Source organism: Ceratosolen solmsi, unplaced genomic scaffold, assembly GCF_000503995.2.
Source record: "Ceratosolen solmsi marchali unplaced genomic scaffold, CerSol_1.0 scaffold17, whole genome shotgun sequence".
Lineage (NCBI taxonomy): Eukaryota > Metazoa > Arthropoda > Insecta > Hymenoptera > Agaonidae > Ceratosolen > Ceratosolen solmsi.
Genome location: NW_011948445.1, coordinates 980,551 through 1,002,110, shown reverse-complemented (window position 1 = coordinate 1,002,110; position 21,560 = coordinate 980,551). Strand labels below are relative to the sequence as shown.

Below are 21,560 nucleotides of genomic sequence, written 5' to 3'. Positions count from 1 at the left end.
GAACAGATTCAAAATTAATAAAAAGATAAGTCTGTAAATCGATTAAGCATTCTGATTCGATTTAATTTAGTTTTTTATTGGAGCAATGACCAAGATGCAAGAGCAAGTGATTCTTAAGATTAGTAGTTTTACTAAAACCACGACTGCAAACGTTGCACCTGAATGGCCAAAGTCCATTATGGACGTACATATGACTCTTGAGATCACCAGGAGTTGGGAACGACTTTGAACATTGAGAGCACTTATGTGGTTTCTCCTAAAAGCAATAAATTCAAGCATTGTAAAATGTATATAGGCAGAAGTGATTACGCGTTTGTGTGTGCGCACGTGCTAAAAATTGACATTATGATTATCTTGTACAAACTAATTATTCATATTTATGAATATATACATAAAACAGTTTTTCACTATTTAAACTATGAATTTAATATTCAATTTTGTATTTAATAAAAGTATAACACAACAAATAAAAAATGTAATTAAACAAAGTTTAATTTTAAAACAAAAAAGTTGAACTCAATCATTATACTTTTTAATATGATTTCACTTTAAAATTTTTGAAAACTTGCGATATAAGTAGAATTTTTTTAAATAAATTAACTTTGAATAATTATTTTCTTTACAATATTAATATTAAATATTACAGATTTATTTTATTTATTTAATACATTTAATTTAAATATCAAGTACTTATTTTATTAAATCAATAAGATGTGAAAAAATTATAAAATATTTTTATAACTATGTTGAGTTTATTTAGAATGATTTTAATGATTCCTGTCAGTTTAAAAAAATTATTTTTATTAATTTTATTCTGAATAACAAGCAACCCTGATATTATTTAATTATTAAATGTTTATACTAAAACCACTTGTATAAATAAATTAAGTAATGTATACAATATTATAAGAGTCAATACTCTGATTAATACTGACCGACATATTTATTTCTCAGTAACAAAGGTACGACATGTAATAATAGTCCGGTCATTCTGCATGTATAAGCTTTTAGTTTCACTCGGCATCAAATATTATTCGTACAATTTTCTAGTAAAAAAATATAAATTCATTGAGTTTTATTTTATGTTTATTAGAAGAGGCGATTGAAATCTTTTAATTTTACTATTTGATACATGTAACTTATAAAATCAAGTCGTGTTATCAAAATATGTATTAAATGTGTTAGTATTTTTTACAACTAATTAATATTTCCTATCGATTGGATTTTATTTCGATGCAGTTACTTAAGTATTTCAATTATTGCATCTAGCAGTCGTGGTTCGCATAGTGTCTACTTATTTTAGTTCGCAAATTGTATTAAATAGATAAGTCGTGCAACTTTAAAAAACCTGTTATTTTTACAAGTAACTATTTCACTCTGTACTGTTTAAATAAAGGGATACACATATCCTTTTTAGTAGGTTCGATAAAAATATTTATGACTATTTTCATTTATCGAGACTTATACATTAGCGAGATTTGTTCACTAATAATGGACTCAATGAATAGTTTTTGACTAATTGTAGTGTATATTATATTAACTTCTTAAAAGAAAAAGTTCTAAATTATTTATAAAAATTCTTTGTGCTTTAAGTATCTAATAGTTCAAGGGCTTTTTAATATAGTTCGTGTTATGTTTAAAAAATAAATCAGCGAGTAAGAAGCCGTCAACGTGCATGAAAATAATTACCGTATATGGCACTTTTAAAAATTCTATAATAGCAAAGAATTTAATAAAAATCCGTGAATTCGTATGTAATGATGTATATACCATCGTTGTACATACATACATACATATATATATATATATATATATATATATATATATATATATATATGTATGTATATAAATATAAAATCATTAATTACATAAGCTATATAAAGCCTTGTGTGACGACTAAATTATTAATCAACTTCATAAGTCTTGTAACCCCTTTAATGGCAGTGAACAAACTAATTCAGGTCATATCAAATAATAAACTACCTCCACGTTAAGAATCACGAGAACACTTTAATCGAACAATGGGCGATGATAACAGATTGTATCAACTTTGGAGGTACGAAGATGCAAGGGAGAAGAAGCTTGTATTTCTAACTACTATTTTATGATTTATTATGATTTTAACATTGAATATTAAACAAAAAAGATTACTAATTTTTATTGTAAACTGATGATTACCTATACTGCTTAATGATTTTGATACCATTCTTAACTTTCCTTTCTATACAAATATGTTTGAAATAAATGAACTATAAGTTCCTAAAATTGTGTTTCAACATTGAAAATTAAAAATTTCTTTAATATATCAAATATATTAGTATTTATTGTGCGTGAATAATATTTTTATAATATTTTTATAATTTTATTGTGTGTGATTAACTAACATCTTTATAACATTCTTATGGTTTTATTGTGTATGAATTTATAACAATTTAATATAATTCAAAATGTTATTGAATACCGCTCCTTAGAGTTCTTTAATTGGATCTTTATTTGTGAAATGAAACTTTAAATTAGAGAGTAGTCTAGCTAGAGAGCCTTTTAATTAAGCTCAACAAGTAATTCGATTTAATTTGTATTAATTTAAATTTAAAAATGGAATTAATATTAAATTTAAATAGTATCTGAAAACTTGATTGTTATATCTGAAAATATCTGAAGTACTAGACATGTTATGCATATCTGAGAAATAATTAATAGTATGGTTTCTAAATATAAGATAAACATGTGGTGACAAAAATAATACTCGTATTAAATATTATTAAAATATTGATTTTGTAAACATATTTTAACATGAACGTTTGATATCTCTCGTCCAAATTTTATTTTTTTGAGATATTAACATGTAAACTATTACTGTACATGTAAACTATTAACATATAGATAACATATTAGGCTTTTCTACTTCCTTAAAAAGAGACACTTTTGTAAAGTTAAAGCCCAACATTATTTTCTACTCTTCTGAAATTGTATTCTTAATAAATTTAATGATTCTAATCTTCAACATATTTATAGTGGGTAACTTCCTCATTTAAAATTTTTGCATTATTTCATGTTATTCAATCATTATATTTTCTCATTCCTATAGAAACTTGTAAAGAAAAATATACTTAAAGAGTCATATAAATATTGGTTGTCCCATACAGTATAAATAAATTATTCAGTTTTCAAATTTCATTAATTATATCTATTACATTACATTACTAAAATCCAATTATGTATTAGAATTTTAGATAAAAAATTGTGACATTTTAAATTTGAAATCACAAACACTTGCTTGAAAATAATTCTAGAATAATTTAAAAGGATAAAAAGTATAAATAACGAAGTAGTTTCTAATAAAGTAAAATAATAGTTTTAATTCACATTATACTAGCTCTTCAAAATCAATAGAATTATTAGCATTTAGTTCAATTATGAATAAAATAATAAAAAATTGAACAAATAAATTATTAATTATGCTAGTAATTACTTTTGCATCGTAGCTCAACAAACTATTATTAGAGTAAATACAAAGATTAAATAGCAGCATTTAATTTTTTTCAATTCGATAATTAGTGACTCCAAAAAGGTGTGATACAAAAATATAATTTAAATATTTTAAACTTTATAGTATACACTAATCATATTGATTAATTACATTAAAATTAATAATAGTACTAAAAATTAAAAAGCCATAAACACAATCAAAAGTAAGAAATCATTTAGAAATCAAAAATCCAAACATTTATGTGACAAATATAATAATAAACTAAAAATTATTGAAAAATTACTTTAAAGGGTTTATTTTTTAAATTATTGCTGTTATCCAATGAAACTGATGTTTATAACTTTAATAAAAATATTAATAATAATAAAATAATAACAAAATTAAAAGAATAACAATTATAGTTTAAATTATAATATTACTACAAAACATACAATAAAAATAAGGTATAAAATAAATTATTATTAATATAAACGAAAATATTACTCCTAATAATAAGTGAATATTATTAAAACATAATATTTCTGACATGCATTTTATTTAATTAAAATAAATAGAAAATATAATATATAAATTTATTAATATAGATGTAAATATAAATTAATTAAATATTTTAGATCATAATATTATAAAAACAATAATAACAAATTTAAATTATAATACATATTAAACATGGAATATAAGCAATATATCACTTTAAATACTGTACAACATACAATATGTTACAAGAAAATAAAAATACATTCAAAATAGAATAATATAAATAAATATAAAATTTAAATATATATATATATCATAAATTTAAATATATATAAATGATTTACATATAGATAGAGAAACTAAATACAGCTAATATTTTTCATAAAAGACCGTTATATTTATTGGATTTCTATTAGTATATTTTTTAATCTTAAATGTAAAAAAAAATAAATAAATCTTAATATTATTTTAATTATTAATATTCATAAATTTGTTTTATTTAAAAATGTTAATGCAATATTGTATGAAAAAGTTATAGAAATGGGAGTGAGATGAGAATGATAAAAACGAAAATTACTTTTGTTCTATTAAAAAATTTTTTAATATATTTTATTAAAATTATAATTATCATTATCATTATTAAAATCTTGTATTTACATTATTTGAAATTGAAGATAACATTTGTTATAATCTTTTTATTTATTCGAATTTGTAATACTAATTTGAATATAATTAAAGGATACAGATATTCATAATATTTTTATATTAACCAATACAATTTTTATATTGATGAAAACTTACTATTTAAATAATTTATTTTGAATTTTCTTCTCAATGAAATAAAATTTCTTTGCTATTATTAAATTCATATAGTTTATGTATCCATTTATTATAACCCAAGTAGATATTCAACAAATAATATCATGTGATTAATTTAGTTTTGTTTTATCATTCATTTATTTAATGAAGAATAACCAATTTCTTCAGTATTTATATTTTTTAGTTTTCACTTCCTCTAATAAAAACTGTTTCTTCGCCATACACTTATGTAATTTTATATATTTTTAATCACATTTTTAAAAAATTGATCATCAGTTTTAAGATTTATTAAGTAGTAAATTGAAATAAATTATTTATGCCTTGCATCTCTTTAACATGATTTTTGTTATTATTGAATTAATTTAAATAGAACAAATATTAGCTTTGCAACTTTCATTATAGTTTAATAGCTTTTTTATTTTTAACAAAGATTCTTGAAAGAAATATTATATTTAATGAGAGTATCTAATTAAATGATTAAAAGATGCTTGAATATTATATAGAGTTAAAATTGAATTGAAATTTTTAATTTGTTGAATTATTTATAGTGTAGTGGGTTAAAGAATTTAATTTTAAATTCAAATTATTTTAAATATAGAAAATATAAAATATTAGATAAAATATAGAAAAAGTGGAGAAAGTGTAAAATAAAATGACTATTAATTAGCTTTTAAGAGATATATTTGATCTGATATATAAAGAAAAAGATTTTGGTTTAAATGTTGTATTTAATTTAAAACATTCATAGTTTGAAAATATACATATTAAACGTATATCCTATATTCTATATCCAATTACATATATTAAAAATTTTTTTTAAATATATAAAACAGATAATAAAAAACAATTTATATTTAATATTAATTATTTAAATTAATATTTAAATACATTATATTATTATCGTATAAAATAATGATAATAAACTTGATTATATTATCTACATTATATCCTAGTAGCAGTTTAAACTGTTCTGTTTTAGTAATATGACAATTTAAATATATGTAAACATAAAATTTAACTTATAAAATTAAAATTATTTTTATAGATCCAATATCGGTGAATACTTTTATTATATGTAAGGAATTATTTGTTTATTTGAAAAACGTTTCTACAGTAATCTAAATATATGAAATCACTGTTACTCGACTGAACAATAAATTATAAATGTATTTTATGTAAATTATTATGTATAATATGAATGTTACTGTTACTTATAAATATATATCAGTTATATATTTATATTAAATATCAGTTATATTATGATGTGGATATTAAAATCTAGCGCAACTCTTGCAACAATAATTACAATTACTTCAGCACTATTCGTTTTGTATGTTAAGCCAATAAATAAGTAGACTAGTCGATAAGGTGCAGAGAAAGAAATAAACCAATATATGTAAGTCTTACCATTGTAAACATTGACAAATAAAATATACATATAATAATAGGATCATAACCATGATTGTGGCTTGTTTAAAGAAATTTCGTAAGGTTCCTAAGTTCATAATTCTATAACATTTGATGAATATATTATATTTATTAAATTTATTATATTACACATGTACAATATAATATTAGTTTACAACTTTTAGTCTACTATCTCATATTCCAAAGGAATGATCCTACATGGAGAAGCATCCTGAATAGAATCCTCTAAAGATGGATCATTTATAGAGGAGTACGCAAGTATCCAATTACATGAATAACTCAAACAAACCTATGTGCTATTGTTTGAAAATATAGAAGATAGTTATTAGTAAGGGGTAGAAAATTTTAACTGCATACGAACTATCAAGCTAAATATTTATTAGAAAATTAAACAGAAAATGACATATGGTAATGGAAAATCAACCCATGACGACAAACGAAATATTAAGGAACGGATATGTTTGAGTATCATAAGCTTTAAAAACCAAGATATTTACAGAAAAAGCAAAAAGTAACATAGCTTATAGGTATAAATTCTAATGTCTATTGTAAGAAACAATAATAGATATCTTATATCAATACAAGGTCTAGAAGACAATTAGTCAATAGAGATCTTGACATATGAAACATCTACAGGTCGAACAGGTGCGCAACTCAAAATTCTTTTAGCAAAGCAAGGAATCGGCATCTTCATACAAAATATACTTATCTTGAACTATTTATTTATATTTGCATGTATACACAGACACACACACACACACATATATATATATATATATATAGATATATATATATATATTTAAAAAATTTATTACAAAAATTAATAGACTTCTTTATATTATTTTTACCAACAAAGAGGATTAGAAAGTTAGAAATAGAAAAATTATATAATTCTAAAAAAATAAAATTAAAAGATATAAATTACAAATGCAAAACTAACCGATTTTAATGTTAATTCCAAAATATTCCTGCTAAAATGTATTTCGGAATTATTTATTAAATATGAGGATTTTATCGACGAAATTGTTATTACAACTAATACAGATGTATTGTATATTTTGTGTTTGTGCCTGCGCGTGATGGTAATAACCAAATTTTTATTGAATAAAAAGGATGATATGAAAATACTTTTTTACAGAGTAAGAAAATTATATAATAATGAAAAAATACTATATTAAAAATATTTCAAATATCTATAAATAGATGTTTTCTTTATCTATTTTTGATATCACATTATACTAATAATAAGTTTTAAAAAGGCAAAATGATATAACGAACAAAAAATTATAATTATATATCTATTATTATTTGTATATGTATTTATATGCATGCTTATAAATCTATTGTATTAATTTTATAAATTATTTCATTGTATATTATCTATCATTTGATTTGATGATTTCTAATTTATAATCTATCCTATCAAGATGAATAAATGTAAAAATATTAATCTCATACAATTTTGTGTTTATAAGTTTAAAACTACTGAAATAAAAGAAAGATATAAACCTATTGAGAAGAGAAAATTTTTAACAATCTCTGATACTCTGATATATTAAATCTATCTTTGTTTTGACAACAAAATTTATTGTCAAATATATTGTCAAACACAAACTCTACTAGTAGCGCTACATAATACATAAGTATTAGTACAAAGAATGGATGAATCTTCCTTATTTTCATCAATTTATAGACATATTTCTACAGTGACAATATTAAATTAAATCGAAAAATTCTAATTATGTTGTAGTTTACAAATCTTTTGTAAAAACTGAGAGAATTAACAACTGGAAATTTTATTACCGTAATATTTTTAACCTAAAATTATCTGCTAAGTTTCAAAAATTTGGATGAAAAATTAAATTTTACTATTTTAATCATTCATACTCATATTATGTAAGCTGTATATGTTAACAGTTTTAAATTGCTTCTTCCCACACTGTTTAGTTAACATTAATAAATTAATAATTTATTACTTTGTGCTTGATTGTTGTAATTCAAATGTCATAAAAATAGATACAATAATATTGATATGAAATTTAAAAGACATTGCAAATTGTGCAATTCAGTTTATTATTGTATTTTTATGAATATACCGAAAAATATTTTAACAGTGTTATTAAAAGATGCTGCTAATGGTACGTAAAGAGATAAAATAATATACTAATGAAAAAACATTATATATATATAATATAAATTTAAATTACTGAAAATAGTATAATAATTATCAAATCTCAACTATGTACCAATAAGAGTGGCGTTAATGTGGAGAAATAATAGTGATAGCAAAGTTGACGAAGCTTAAAAAATTCAAACCAGTTAAAAAGTTCTATCTCACTAGAGTATAGGAATAGAAGTTAAGTGAGCCAGAACTTTGATAACTTAATTACTAAATTATAATAAATATGAAAATATAAGTACAATAATCATGATGATGAAAATGCAAATGATAATTATGATAGTAACAAAGCCAACAATAATATCAATCCGATATTATATTTGAAGAATCAACAATAATACTAAAATTTTATTATATTGGTGTATTAATTTATAATAAAAAGGAATATAATTATATAAATAATTTTATATATTAGTTTCGTTATCAATTTTCTATTGAACAAGAATTTAAATAATCAATTTATTCTATCGTTATTTTTTTTCTTTTGATGTTTGTTAAAAAATATAATCATTAATTGATGTCAATATGTAACAAGTGAGGTTATTAAAAATGTATTATTTGGAATCTATAAAATAAATTTTAAAGAATTTCATCAATTTAATTTTTCTATTTTTATTATTTATTAAATTCAATAGAATTCAATAAAAATGTAAATTATCTTTTTATATTAACCTTGATATGCGTCATGCGATGATAATAAAGATTGGAAGAGGCAGTGAACTTTTTACCACAAACAACACATTGATGAGGTTTTTCACCACTATGTATACGTTTATGTGTATTTAATGAGCTAGAGGTTGAAAAGCCTTTGTTGCAAACAATACATATATGTGGTTTTTCCCCTGTAATTAAATAAAAACATAAAATTGTTATAAGTAATCTTTTTATTAATACAATATCTAAGCTTTGCCTATAATTGTATTGTATCTAATATGTGTCTAAAAAATTAATGTATTGTTTTATAATCGTACGAACAGATATAAATTCAGTTTGCTATTAATTATAAGTCTATTTTAATCTCATTTAAATTTTTTACTAAAAATTAAACTTTTTATTTTAAAAAATTTTAATTATAACTTGAAATTAACAACAGTATTCTATTTATACTTGTTGTTCGATTTTAAGGATTTATTTTATGGTTCGAACTGCCAATTCAATAGTTCAGTGAATTAGTCTCTCATCATGATAACTTAAAAGGAAATAATAAGTGGAAGGGCTGAAAAATAGTATGTATTTTAGTAAAACAATGTTTATTATTTGTTAATTATTATAATAATATTGTACTCTTGTTGAGATAGAAGATTATTATATCGTAGATTCAATGGATATTACTGTGTATCTTGAAAGTTAAGGTTATACTATACGGAAAAACATTAGCCTGTGTAGTCAATCATGCTCATGAGGTAGCATGAAAAGATGGTATTGATACCAAGTATGCTTGGTAGAAGGAATGACTATACTTGATAGAGTGTAAGATGTTTTGATAGAAATTGGTGCGTAATCAATTATGGTTTTAATTATGATGGGAACAGTAAAAAGGACTAGTCACACGCACGAGTCATGAATAACAAGCCTTCGAGCTTTGAAAGACTTGAAGATGTATTTATAGTCGATTATTCGATAAATTTTTGTCTGGCCTTGACAACGTAATTGACGTATTACGTTACCTGTGTCGACTGTTTGAGGGGCTGTACAGTGTTCGAAGTGTTAGTTCGAGAGAACGTACTGTTTTCGCGTGTGTGACTGCTTAATTGATAATATAAAGAGATGTACCTTGTAAACTGTGAACAAGGTGTGTTGATTTATTGCGTAGCTGATGTGCCCCCTTTGATTACGATTCCAATAGGCTTGACTGTAAATCACTACCTAATCTTGTTGATTTCTTTTTGATCATCCACGTGTAATTTTAAATTGGTTACCGTATATACGGCCACGTGTCGTCATCATAATATATTAAAACACTGAGTGATGATAATAACACTTGAATGAATACGTCGTACAATTACAATGAGCGTCGTCGCATAGCAAGCTGCCCTTAAATATCACGCAACAGGATGTAACGCCGGCAACAGTGCCGCCGTTTATTGCTTTGCCGAAAACTTCTTTGTGGCGTTAGAAACCGAAGCTTCTAGAAGTTTCATAGGCGTTCCATTGTGTGATCTTATAGTATATTGGATTTCATCTCGTAAAACTTGCTCGGACTTGTCGAGTTGTGTTTATAAACAATCGCCCGAGCGCGCGTGTCCATCTTCGTCTTAAATTCGTGGAAACTGCGTCAATCCCGAACACTTGTTATTTGTAAGAAATTGGGTTTTTTGTTAAAGTAACTAGACATAATTTTTGCGAATAATTAAATTATATTAATACTTAATTTTTACTGTATACCTTTTTATTATATATAATATAAAATGTAATATAATGTACAATATACCATAAATTTGAAGTTTTATTCTAAGAAAATGAAATTTTATTTAAAAACAATAAAATGATTATTATATTATTGAAGAGTGTTATGTGTAATTAAAATGTATCTAAAATTGTCATAGTATACACCAATCTATTTTGTATCCATATAATACGAGAAATAATTAACAAATGATAAAGTTCAAAAAAGAAATTAATATAGATAAAGTATAGATATAGAATATATAAAATAAAATATTAAGAGTGGAGAAATATTAACGTAAAAAATTAAAATTATCTTTGATTTCTTCAAACAATTTTGTATTATTTATGAGCATTTATAAAGTATCAAAATCAAAAAGAAATTTAAGTAGCTAATTAAAAATAATTATATAATTAAATAAACCGTAGGTTATCTCATCAATTTTATTTAAATTATTAAACATTTAGAATTGTATGTACAAAAACTAATACATTCTATTCGATGACTTTTTTAATTATAAAAGAGATTTAATCACTATAAAACAACTATAATAAAACAGTTAACTGGTATTATTAAATTGTTTAATAATATAATTTTATAAAAAATTAAATTAGTTTATAATTGTTTTGCATACTTAATTAGTTGTATGTATGCTAAACTTTTATTTAACATCACAATGAATAGGTTGATTTTATAACGTCATAATCATCAATTACTATTGCAAATATACATAGATATTAATTCTTGTACTAATAATATGTACTAACTGATTACGAGTACGATACAAAGTAAGTTAAATAAAATATATTTTGTATGTAAAATGAGAAAAATATATATTAACATACATGAAATTTATATACTTATAATACAAATGAATAAAATAAATGAAATGTCATAAATACCCGTATGGGTTCGCATATGTCGCTTGAGAAGTGACGGTCGGTCGAATGATTTTCCACATACTTTGCAAGGTAACAATACTCGTTCACCCTTTTTTATTGACGTTAAAATGCTTCTATGTATAGAATCACTTGATAATGATAATCCTGACGAAAACGATTCTTCTGACGTCGATTCATACTCATCGAGCTTACAATAAGAGTTGCACTGGATCAATGATCCAAATGCTCTCGAATTCTGAGAAAGCAATGTCATTGATAAGTCTAATGGCGAATCTACAACGTAATAACAATAATTAAAACAATTCTTCTATTTATATGTGTATTTATTGAATATGAATTGAATATGAATATTGAATAATATGAAAGATTATTGAAAATCAAATCAAACTTTTAAAAATTAGACTCCAAATTTTAATAATTTTTATTTATATAAAGAATTGTTAACGTTTAAGTTATATATATATATATATACATATAATTTTCCTTTAATTAAAATTTCACTCAATGTAATTGTAATACAAATAATTTTTATTATATGTTTCTATTATTTCGAATTTAATCAAATTTCAATAAAAATATTTCAAAAATATTTCGGTTTTTATTACATTCTTTCTTTTTTTTTAGAAATAATTTCTTATGATAAAGACGAAATAATGTTAAAATTTTAAATTTGTTCGATAAAATAATATAAACCAGTGGATTAAAGATACATCTGGTTTTTAATCAGTAGTACAAATTTTTAATAAAATTTTAGTTGTTTGAATACTAGTTTTTTAATTAAAATTTAATCCATTTTTAATTTGTTTTATAACATTATTGATAATTATTTCTGGAGTATAGTCTTACGATATTCCAGATCTTATAGTCTTACTTATATTTCTACTTATATTTTCATATACTTGCTTATTCGTATCTATTTACTATTCAATTAAGTTATTTCATAAATTTTAAATTAAATATATTTTATAAAATTATATTTAAAATTATAAAACGGTTATAGTCTTATATCACTCTTGTTTGCGACCATTAGCGTACAAACTTTCAATTCTTTATAATTGTAATTTCTAAATTAAATAAGAATCCCTTGTATTCCATTTATCATTTATAATTATATAAGCATAGCTATAAAGTTCGACTTATTAGATTGCCTACAGACGTATAAATGACTTTCATAATACCAGCCGTATTTGATTTAACAGCATATCTAATTTCGCATACTTTTCACATATAAAATAATTTTTTTATATTGAATTAAAAAGAAAACAGAAAATATTTATTGACTTTTATTTTTTTGTTTTTTTCCCATATTTTTTCACCCTTATTTTTACGTATACCACAGTTATAAGTGAGTAACTGAATTAATGAATTTAGAAATTGACTGAATTAATTTTTTAAATCATATTTAAAAAAAATCTTTTATCTTTAACAGTTTTAGAAACTAAGTAATTTATATTATTTAAAATTTCATATCTGATTTAGCAAAATGTCTAGTTCATACAGATTTATTTCATATCTAGCTGGTTCATATTTAATTAAAATGTGATTCCATGGGTTTTATTCAATTTTGTTATTTTAATTAAAATATCAAATATGATTTTATTTATCTTTATATTTTATATTTAATTATATTTATTTTAAAATTTTTATAGAGCGTAGCTCGTAACAAATGAAGTTCACTTTAATATAAAATTGATTGAAGCTAAATTCTGCTTATAGAAAGGAATATAATCTTAATAAATGGATATATAAAGAATTATAATGAGAATAAATAATAAAGTACATAGCAAAAATAAAAGAATATAGATAAGCATGTATAATGAACGCAACAATGGAAAATTATTGCATTAAAATTGCTAATTTTTTAAATTAAGTAAACACAGTTTGAATTTGATGAAAGAAAACAATTTTTTAATTAATATAAATATATTCATAAATAGAAAATTTAGTCAAATGTAAATTGGTATTGATAAATGGTGTATAATTTAAGAAATTTCCAAAAAGAACTGTGACGTTTGAAACATATTATATAAATAATTTCCGAAAGACTATAGTTATAAATCTGATATAAAATTATGAGAATTTAATATTTTTAATATCAAACTGAACAAAACATTCTACGAAATAAATAAGACAATTTTTGTCAAAATCTGACAAGTAAAAATTATTTATGAAATGATTTATTTATTCGATATAAATTTATTATTTTTATGCCTCTTTTTCCATTATATAAATTTAAAATAAGTGATAAAATAAATAAAAACCAAATAAATAATAGTAAATAATAAAAAATAAATAATAACCAAAAATGAAATTACAAAAGGTATGGAAATAAAATAAAGTCAACCAATTAAAAAAAAATAGCTTAATAATGATAACTTTATAATAGTAACAATTATTGTAGTATAATATAGATAAACTCTGCAGTTCATTAATATATAAATATCATAAATAAAGAAAATATTTCTAATAATATATATGTTGTATTTATGTGCGTGTATACGCATGGATGTGAGTGAATGTATACCAAAATAAAAGTATTTTGTAAAAAGCGTTTGTTTATGCATGTAAAAAAAAGATGGATTGTAAAAAAGAAGATTATTAAATGCAAATTGTAAAAAATTAATTAGTCTTTTGAGTAAAGTGTGTACTAATTAAAAAAATGATGTCATCACTTACAATTCCTAATTTACCATCCCTCCTATTTTCAAATCCTTTATGACGCGAAGAAAAATTATTAATCTAAAATGCTTAAAGCATAGTGAACACCATGTAAACACAAAGTCGTGGTTATTGTCTTACGGCTACAGAGCTTTTACTTTTCCTTCCAGGCGACTTGTAGGTGCATTAATCGCAATAGCGAAGCATTTCATCATTGTACATATTGTATTTGCTAAAATAATTAGAAATAAGAAGTTTGTACATAAATACTCGACCAGAAAAACACAAAAGAAAATAATTAAATTGAAATTTCAATATTGTGCCAATTTTGTTCTTTGAACTAAGAATATAGTATAAGATTTATATACTTTCAATGAACTTTAATTAATATGTTAATTTTTATTTCAACATTTGTAGAAATTAAAATTTGTTAATTATAATTAAAAATAATTGTAAATTTAAATATAATTTCATTGATTAATTTAATAGGTTTTGTTTCTTGTAGTGTAAAATATTTCTAAAATTTTCTTACTTTTTTAATAAATAAAATTCTAATACAATAAACTCAAGATTTCATCTCAACCTTTATAAATTGAGAAACTAGCACAACCATAAAAAATAAAAATATATAAGTATGATATTCTATATTTAAGAAGATGGAAATACAATAGTGTGCAGAGTCATTAGTAGAGCAAGCTGATATTCAAATAAGAATACTACTTAAAATCATATTTTTAAATTTGTAATAGCAACTAATTTCAAATAAAAATAAAGGAGAAGAAATTTCATATATTATGTTAAAATTATTATAAATGTATGATAGGATTTTTCTTGGGTCTCATAATTCTGCAATAAACATCGATTTAAATATAATATTTAAACTTATTCGGAAATTATATAATATAGAATTAAATAGTAAATATAGAATTATTGATTTGAATGATATGTACGGAAAACTATAGCTAAAAAGATCTCTTAAATACTCTGTTTATTTAAAGTAAGTTAATTGAATCTTAAAATAAAAATTTTCATTTATTTTTAAAAATAAATTTTAATTTTTTTAGTTTTTTGATGATAATCAATATATTTTTTTTTTTGAAAATACATAATTTTACTTATGTTAAATTTTTATAATATTTAATATTAAAATTATGGATTATTAATACTAAGGAATGCATTTTCAAATCTAATTCGTACTTTTAAATATTAATTTTATACTTACCATCTAAAATAGAATCTATTGTACATCGATACATCGCAGATCTTGAACAGATTTCGGTGGATATAAAAACAAAATTTTCTTCGTGAGTAGGAAGAAACCACGCCACAAGTTCTGCATTACGTTGAACGTTTTTTACAACTTCAAATATAGGTTCACCTATAAATATAAAAAAAATTATTGTAGATGACATAAAATTAAAAAAATATAAATATATTATAGCAATTTATCAATAAAAAACATTTTAAATTCATGATTAAGTTTATGAATTAATATAAATAGTGTTTTTTTTATTGTAGAACAATAATTCATAATTTACAGCACATTTTTATAGGATTCAATTTCATTATTGTTTTATATATCTATAATTTTATATATTTGTATAAAATTGTTCCTATTTATTCTAGATATATATCATAACTATTATTAATTTTAAAAAATAATTACTATAAGCATGTGTATTAAATAATGTAAAAAGTTATTAAAATAGGAATTTTTTAAAAGTATATTTTTCATAATACAAAATTTACTGTGAATTTAAAAAATATATCGATTCATTATCTAAATTTACTTATTTTACTTAATCGAAAAAAAACTTAAATAAAATTATTGTTATATTTATTATATAGATTGAGATACCAATCAATTTTTTATCTATCTATTTATATGAATATGATTTTTTTAAATAATAAATAAAATTTCATTATATTTATTTCTCGAATTTTAAGTGTGTTAAAACTAAAACTAATTCAATGACTATTTTTGTTACTATTAATACTTGAATTTGAAATTAAAATCTTGGAAGTTAAACTTTCCTATTTGGTTTAAATTTGTAGTTATTGGATTGCAAGTATAGTAATGAAGTTTTATTAAACATAAAATTAATTATGAATATTGTTACCTAAATATGAAAAAATGTTACTGACTTTTCTTGATTTTGAATATTTTTAAGCACAAAGAAAAATTGTATCAATAATAGAAATTACGTGCTTTTACTTTATGCGACAGTTTTTTTTGTATCTAATGTCAGAAAACAGTTACTATTGTATTTAAATGTATTTGACATCGACAACTATATTTGAACAAGATAGTTTGTTCCAAATACGTTTTAAAGGTTATATTAGTAAACGTATATTCTCTACAATTAATAAATAATATTATCAAGTATGTATCAATATATAATGATATTAAACTATAATTCTAAAAAATAATTTAAATAATTTATGTCCTAAAGATTTCTTCAATAACAGAAATTTCTTTAAGTCTTTTCCATTTTTACTAAATAATATAAATTAAAAAAATATATAAATACAAAAAATACTGGATCGAATAAATATTTACAAATTTACAAAAATTATTAAAATTCTTAAATATTAAAAATTTTATTATATATTTAAATTTTTAAGAAAAATAACTTGCGAGAAACCATATATAAAAAAAGAGTTCAAAGATTAAGATTAGGCTACAATTTTATTCATTCTTTTGTTAAAATTCAAATGGATTTTAAATAAAATTCTATTGATAGGATTTATGTTTCTCTTAAACTTAAATATAAGAAACGTCTTTTTATAGAAATTATTTTCACTAGTCTGTTTAATACAAACTTGAAATTTTTATTTTTAAATTTAAATTTATGAATAACCCATAATTTGATATTAAATCTTGTTTGATATATTATAAGTGGCAAAATTTCTATTTTTTTTTTTTTAGAAAAATATCAATATAATAAATATAAAATTACAAGAATTAATTTACTATTTCTATGTATAGAGATCGTAATCACTATTGATACATTCAAAAATAAATATGATAATGGTATAATTGATCACCTGGTTACTAATTTTAGCAAATTTAATTCTTTTTCAAATTTTGAATTTTCAACATTTTATAAAATTGTGAAGTTTAACATGTTTCATGCAGTAAATTATTCGTATATCATATGTCTCCAAATATTATATATTTTAACAACATCAGTTATTAATAATTTAATTATAATTTTTTATACGAAAACTTAATCAACAATTTTTTTTCAATACGTTGATCTTACCCTTAACTTTCGTTCCAACAAGATTTACTTGTTCATTATATGTTTTCATTATACGAAGAAATCTTATCCAATTGCATTGTCGTTTATTGCGATTATATTTGGAATGTAATACTTCATCGTAGCAGCCATACTCTCGTCTGATCTATAAGTAAATAATGAAATAAAAGTTTAAATCGTTGTAAAAGTTTGAAGACAAAAGTATATTTTAGTAATACTGAATTTTAAAAAATATTTATGACTGTTTTATTATCACGATTCACAGAATACTTATTAAATTAAAATAATCGTATCGAATTAATATAGATTCAACATATTGGGAACATTCTTGAAATATAACATCTTGTTTATATTTTATTACAAATTAAAAAAATTTTAAATAAATTTATCGAACATCAATTTTTTTACAAATCCCAATATAAATTATAACATTATAACAACATATAACACAATTATAACATAAATTTTAAGAAATATTGTTTCTTTAATGATCTTTATAATTTATTAATTCCTTCGTGAAATACAATTTTATATTTTCTCAAGATTTCAAATTATTTGATCTGCAAAAATCAATATATCATTAACCCTATCTGTATTTTTGTAATTTTGTGTTTTCTTAATTTTTAAACAGTAATTTTATTAGTTATTTAAGCATTCTATGTAAATATAAAAAAATGTTTCTTTTATATAATTTATTTTCTACTTTTGCTTTATATTATTTAAATTGCTATTAATATGTGACATAAAAATAAAATAATACCACCAGTAGTAGGATTAAATTATATAATTTATATAGTAAAAAAATTTGTTTTTTATTTTGCTTATTAGTATCATTATATTCAAGTAAAATTAAAATTATAATTTATTAAGGCTTAAATGTTTCATATATGTCAGCAAGATTTAGTTATTTTAAAAATACTTAAAAAAAAAAGATATAGATAGACTATTTGGACTTATAATAAAATTATATATTTTATAATATTGTATATTAAATGATTAAAAAGATTATATGTTATAATTTTAATTAATAATATAAAATAAAGAATTTAAAAAAAATAATTTAAAATTGTCTCATCGAATACAGTTTCTTATACGTGGGCATATAAGGATGAACATATATTTTCATAAGTAATACATTCATCAAATACTTAATTTTTAAATACTTAAAATGAATTAAACTTCCTTTTAATATCGATATAAATTTATTTTATATAAAAATTGTCATTTATATTTATTTTTAATTTAATCCCCGTTATTCACAATATTATGCCAATTCAATTAATTATATAGAAATAAAAAAAAATTGATGTATTTTTTTTATATAAGTTATGATATTTATATTTAAATTGAATAACTATTATTAAAAAATGATTTGATACTTTTATTTATCATAGCAAATTTGATCATACAAATTTCTATTTTCAAATATTCATAAATAATTAAATAAATCATCAATTTTAAAATATTTTTCTAATTTTTACCATGATTTTTTTATACATTATAAAAATTATGTATACTTCTTAATAAGTACATAGTACAAAGAGTGTATTTATTATAGTATAGTACTTATGGCTTTAAACTTTCTTCAATATTTAATAATATCACAATTCGTTATCAATACTTTTAATATATATTTTTTATTTATTATTCAAATGGCTTACTGTAGCGTCATAGTCTATTTCATTTTAATATTATATTCATTTTTATATAAAAAATTCTTATAAAGTACATTCATTAAAACAACTTACATATTCATTTTTATAAAAATCAATTTTTAAAAATTAAAATTTTCTATAACTTATAAGCCAACTTATATGCTATCAAATTTTCAATACTTTTAAATGGAAATAAAAAAATCAATGAAATAAAACAATAATTTATTTTCATTTAGATAAATTTTTTACAAATACATTGTTTTAATCAACCTCTATATAATGTTATAATTGATATATATCTATCAAAGTTATACCTTTGTTCACTCTCTTTTATCTTATACTGTAGGCAAATAAAATATTTTTTATCTAAATATTAAAATTTTGATAAATTAATACTTTGATTAAAAATAAACACTTATATCCGAAACAATAATTTATAATTAAAACATTTTACTTACATCGTTATCGTCCAATAATGAATATAGATCAATTTTGTCAAATCTGATAGAACCTTGAAATGGGTAAATAAGTGTTCCAATAGGTATAAATACATTAGACCATACTGATACCCTAATATCCGATAAAAAGGATTTGGAGTTGCTTTTGTAGGTAATTTGATTACAGTTGGATTGCTGATGGCTAGTTAGTGCCAGTGAAAATTCTTTCGGAATAAGTACGGAAGTTTCCATTCCCGCATGCGTTTTTGGCCCTGAATATCACTATAAAGTGTTTATAATTCAGAAATTTGTGTCAATGCTCACTATATATTATTGTTTTTATAAATAAAATAGTGTAATGTACAATATTGTCGACTGACTGAAAACGGGATTAACCAAGTGATCTTGACCTTGCAATGGGTTAGTGTAATATTTGCTACCGAATGGGTAGTCGCGAATAGCAGTGGCGGTCGACTAAACCCCACCTTTTTCTCGCTCCCCACTATTTGGTCGAAGGTGCTGCAAGATACCCTTCGCTTTTCGTTAGAAGGATCCTGTATTGGATAGCTAGTATATTACAGCTTCTGAACACACGTGGGTGAATTGCTAGGATCAGCACCTGTTGCTCTCCCTACTTCTTAGTTGCTGCACTTCGTAACACACATACGACCAATCTCTTTTAACTTATTCTCTCTCTCTCTCTCTCTCTCTCTCTCGCAACATCTTTAACATATTCTGTCGGCATCTTTCTCTTTCGCATGAAAGACATTCACAGAAAGTCACGGATCCATAGGCTTGCCCAAATCCGAACTATGCACAGTAAAAATGCATATATATTTCCTCCTGAGATGTATAATGCTATTGCATCTCTTTTCCCATTTTTTTCTTTTTCATTGGTGTACATTTTGTCTCTATACGTATTAAGCATTTCAATATTACCTTTTCTACTGATATAAAATACTGTTTCAAATTGTTAAAAATTTGTTATTAGATGGATTCGTTTCCATTATATTGTACTGTAATGATTTAAAATTATTTAAAATGATTTAAAATTATTAAAAAAAAGAATTTTTAATTTTGCCAAAAAATATTTAAGGTAACATTTAATTAACATTAAGAATCAGGTAATATAATTGTTATTGTTGTTTAATATAATTGTTATATAATGGATTATATTTTCATTGTAAAAATTTATTGACAATTCTTTAAAATTACACTTAAAAATATCTTTAAAAATTACTAGTAAAAAACCTAATTATCGATTAGTTATTAAGTTATCTGTTATATACATTATCGAAATATTTTCAATTGTTTTCAATCAGTAAAACATTCATTTTATATATTTTTATATTTTTTATATTTTTTATATTAAATATATTTTTACATATTAAATAATTTAATAATACAATTATTCGGTAACATTGTACAATTTCTTTATTGAGAAAAAAATAACATAATAATATATTTAAAATTTAAAATATAACATAGTATAATAAATTTTAATTTTTATGTATTACATACATCCAAAATATTTTATACAATTAAAAAAATAGTTACAAATAAAAATATTTAAAATAAAAAATAAAAACTTCAAATTTATCGTAATGCAGAGGTTTTAGAATTTTTAAATAACATGATTATCTAATACTATTAATATGGAGAATATTGTTAACAAAATTGATTATCGTAAAACCCTCTTTTAATAATCATTCTTTTAAATTCTGTGGGCCTGTCTTCAATTTCCCATTATTACTCTTGTAATACTAATACCATACTACCTCTTTTTGTATCTTTGAATTTGTTGTCAAAATTTTTAAATTGATTAATAAAAGTAATAAAATCTTTTACCGATGTTCGTCTGATATA

At 21.6% G+C, this 21,560-nt stretch overlaps 1 protein-coding gene across 1 annotated transcript; it reads right to left on the bottom strand.

Moving 5' to 3' along the window:
- Nucleotides 1–55: 55 nt before the first annotated feature.
- LOC105366117 (zinc finger protein 235) lies at nt 56–20,329 on the bottom strand. The gene is made up of 6 exons (XM_011504443.1): nt 19,716–20,329; nt 17,606–17,747; nt 15,562–15,717; nt 11,682–11,954; nt 9,066–9,235; nt 56–256 (listed from the first exon to the last, which is right to left on the bottom strand). The coding sequence occupies exons 1-6, from the start codon at nt 19,944–19,946 to the stop codon at nt 62–64; spliced, it is 1,167 nt and encodes a 388-aa protein (XP_011502745.1). The 5' UTR covers nt 19,947–20,329; the 3' UTR covers nt 56–61.
- Nucleotides 20,330–21,560: the final 1,231 nt, after the last annotated feature.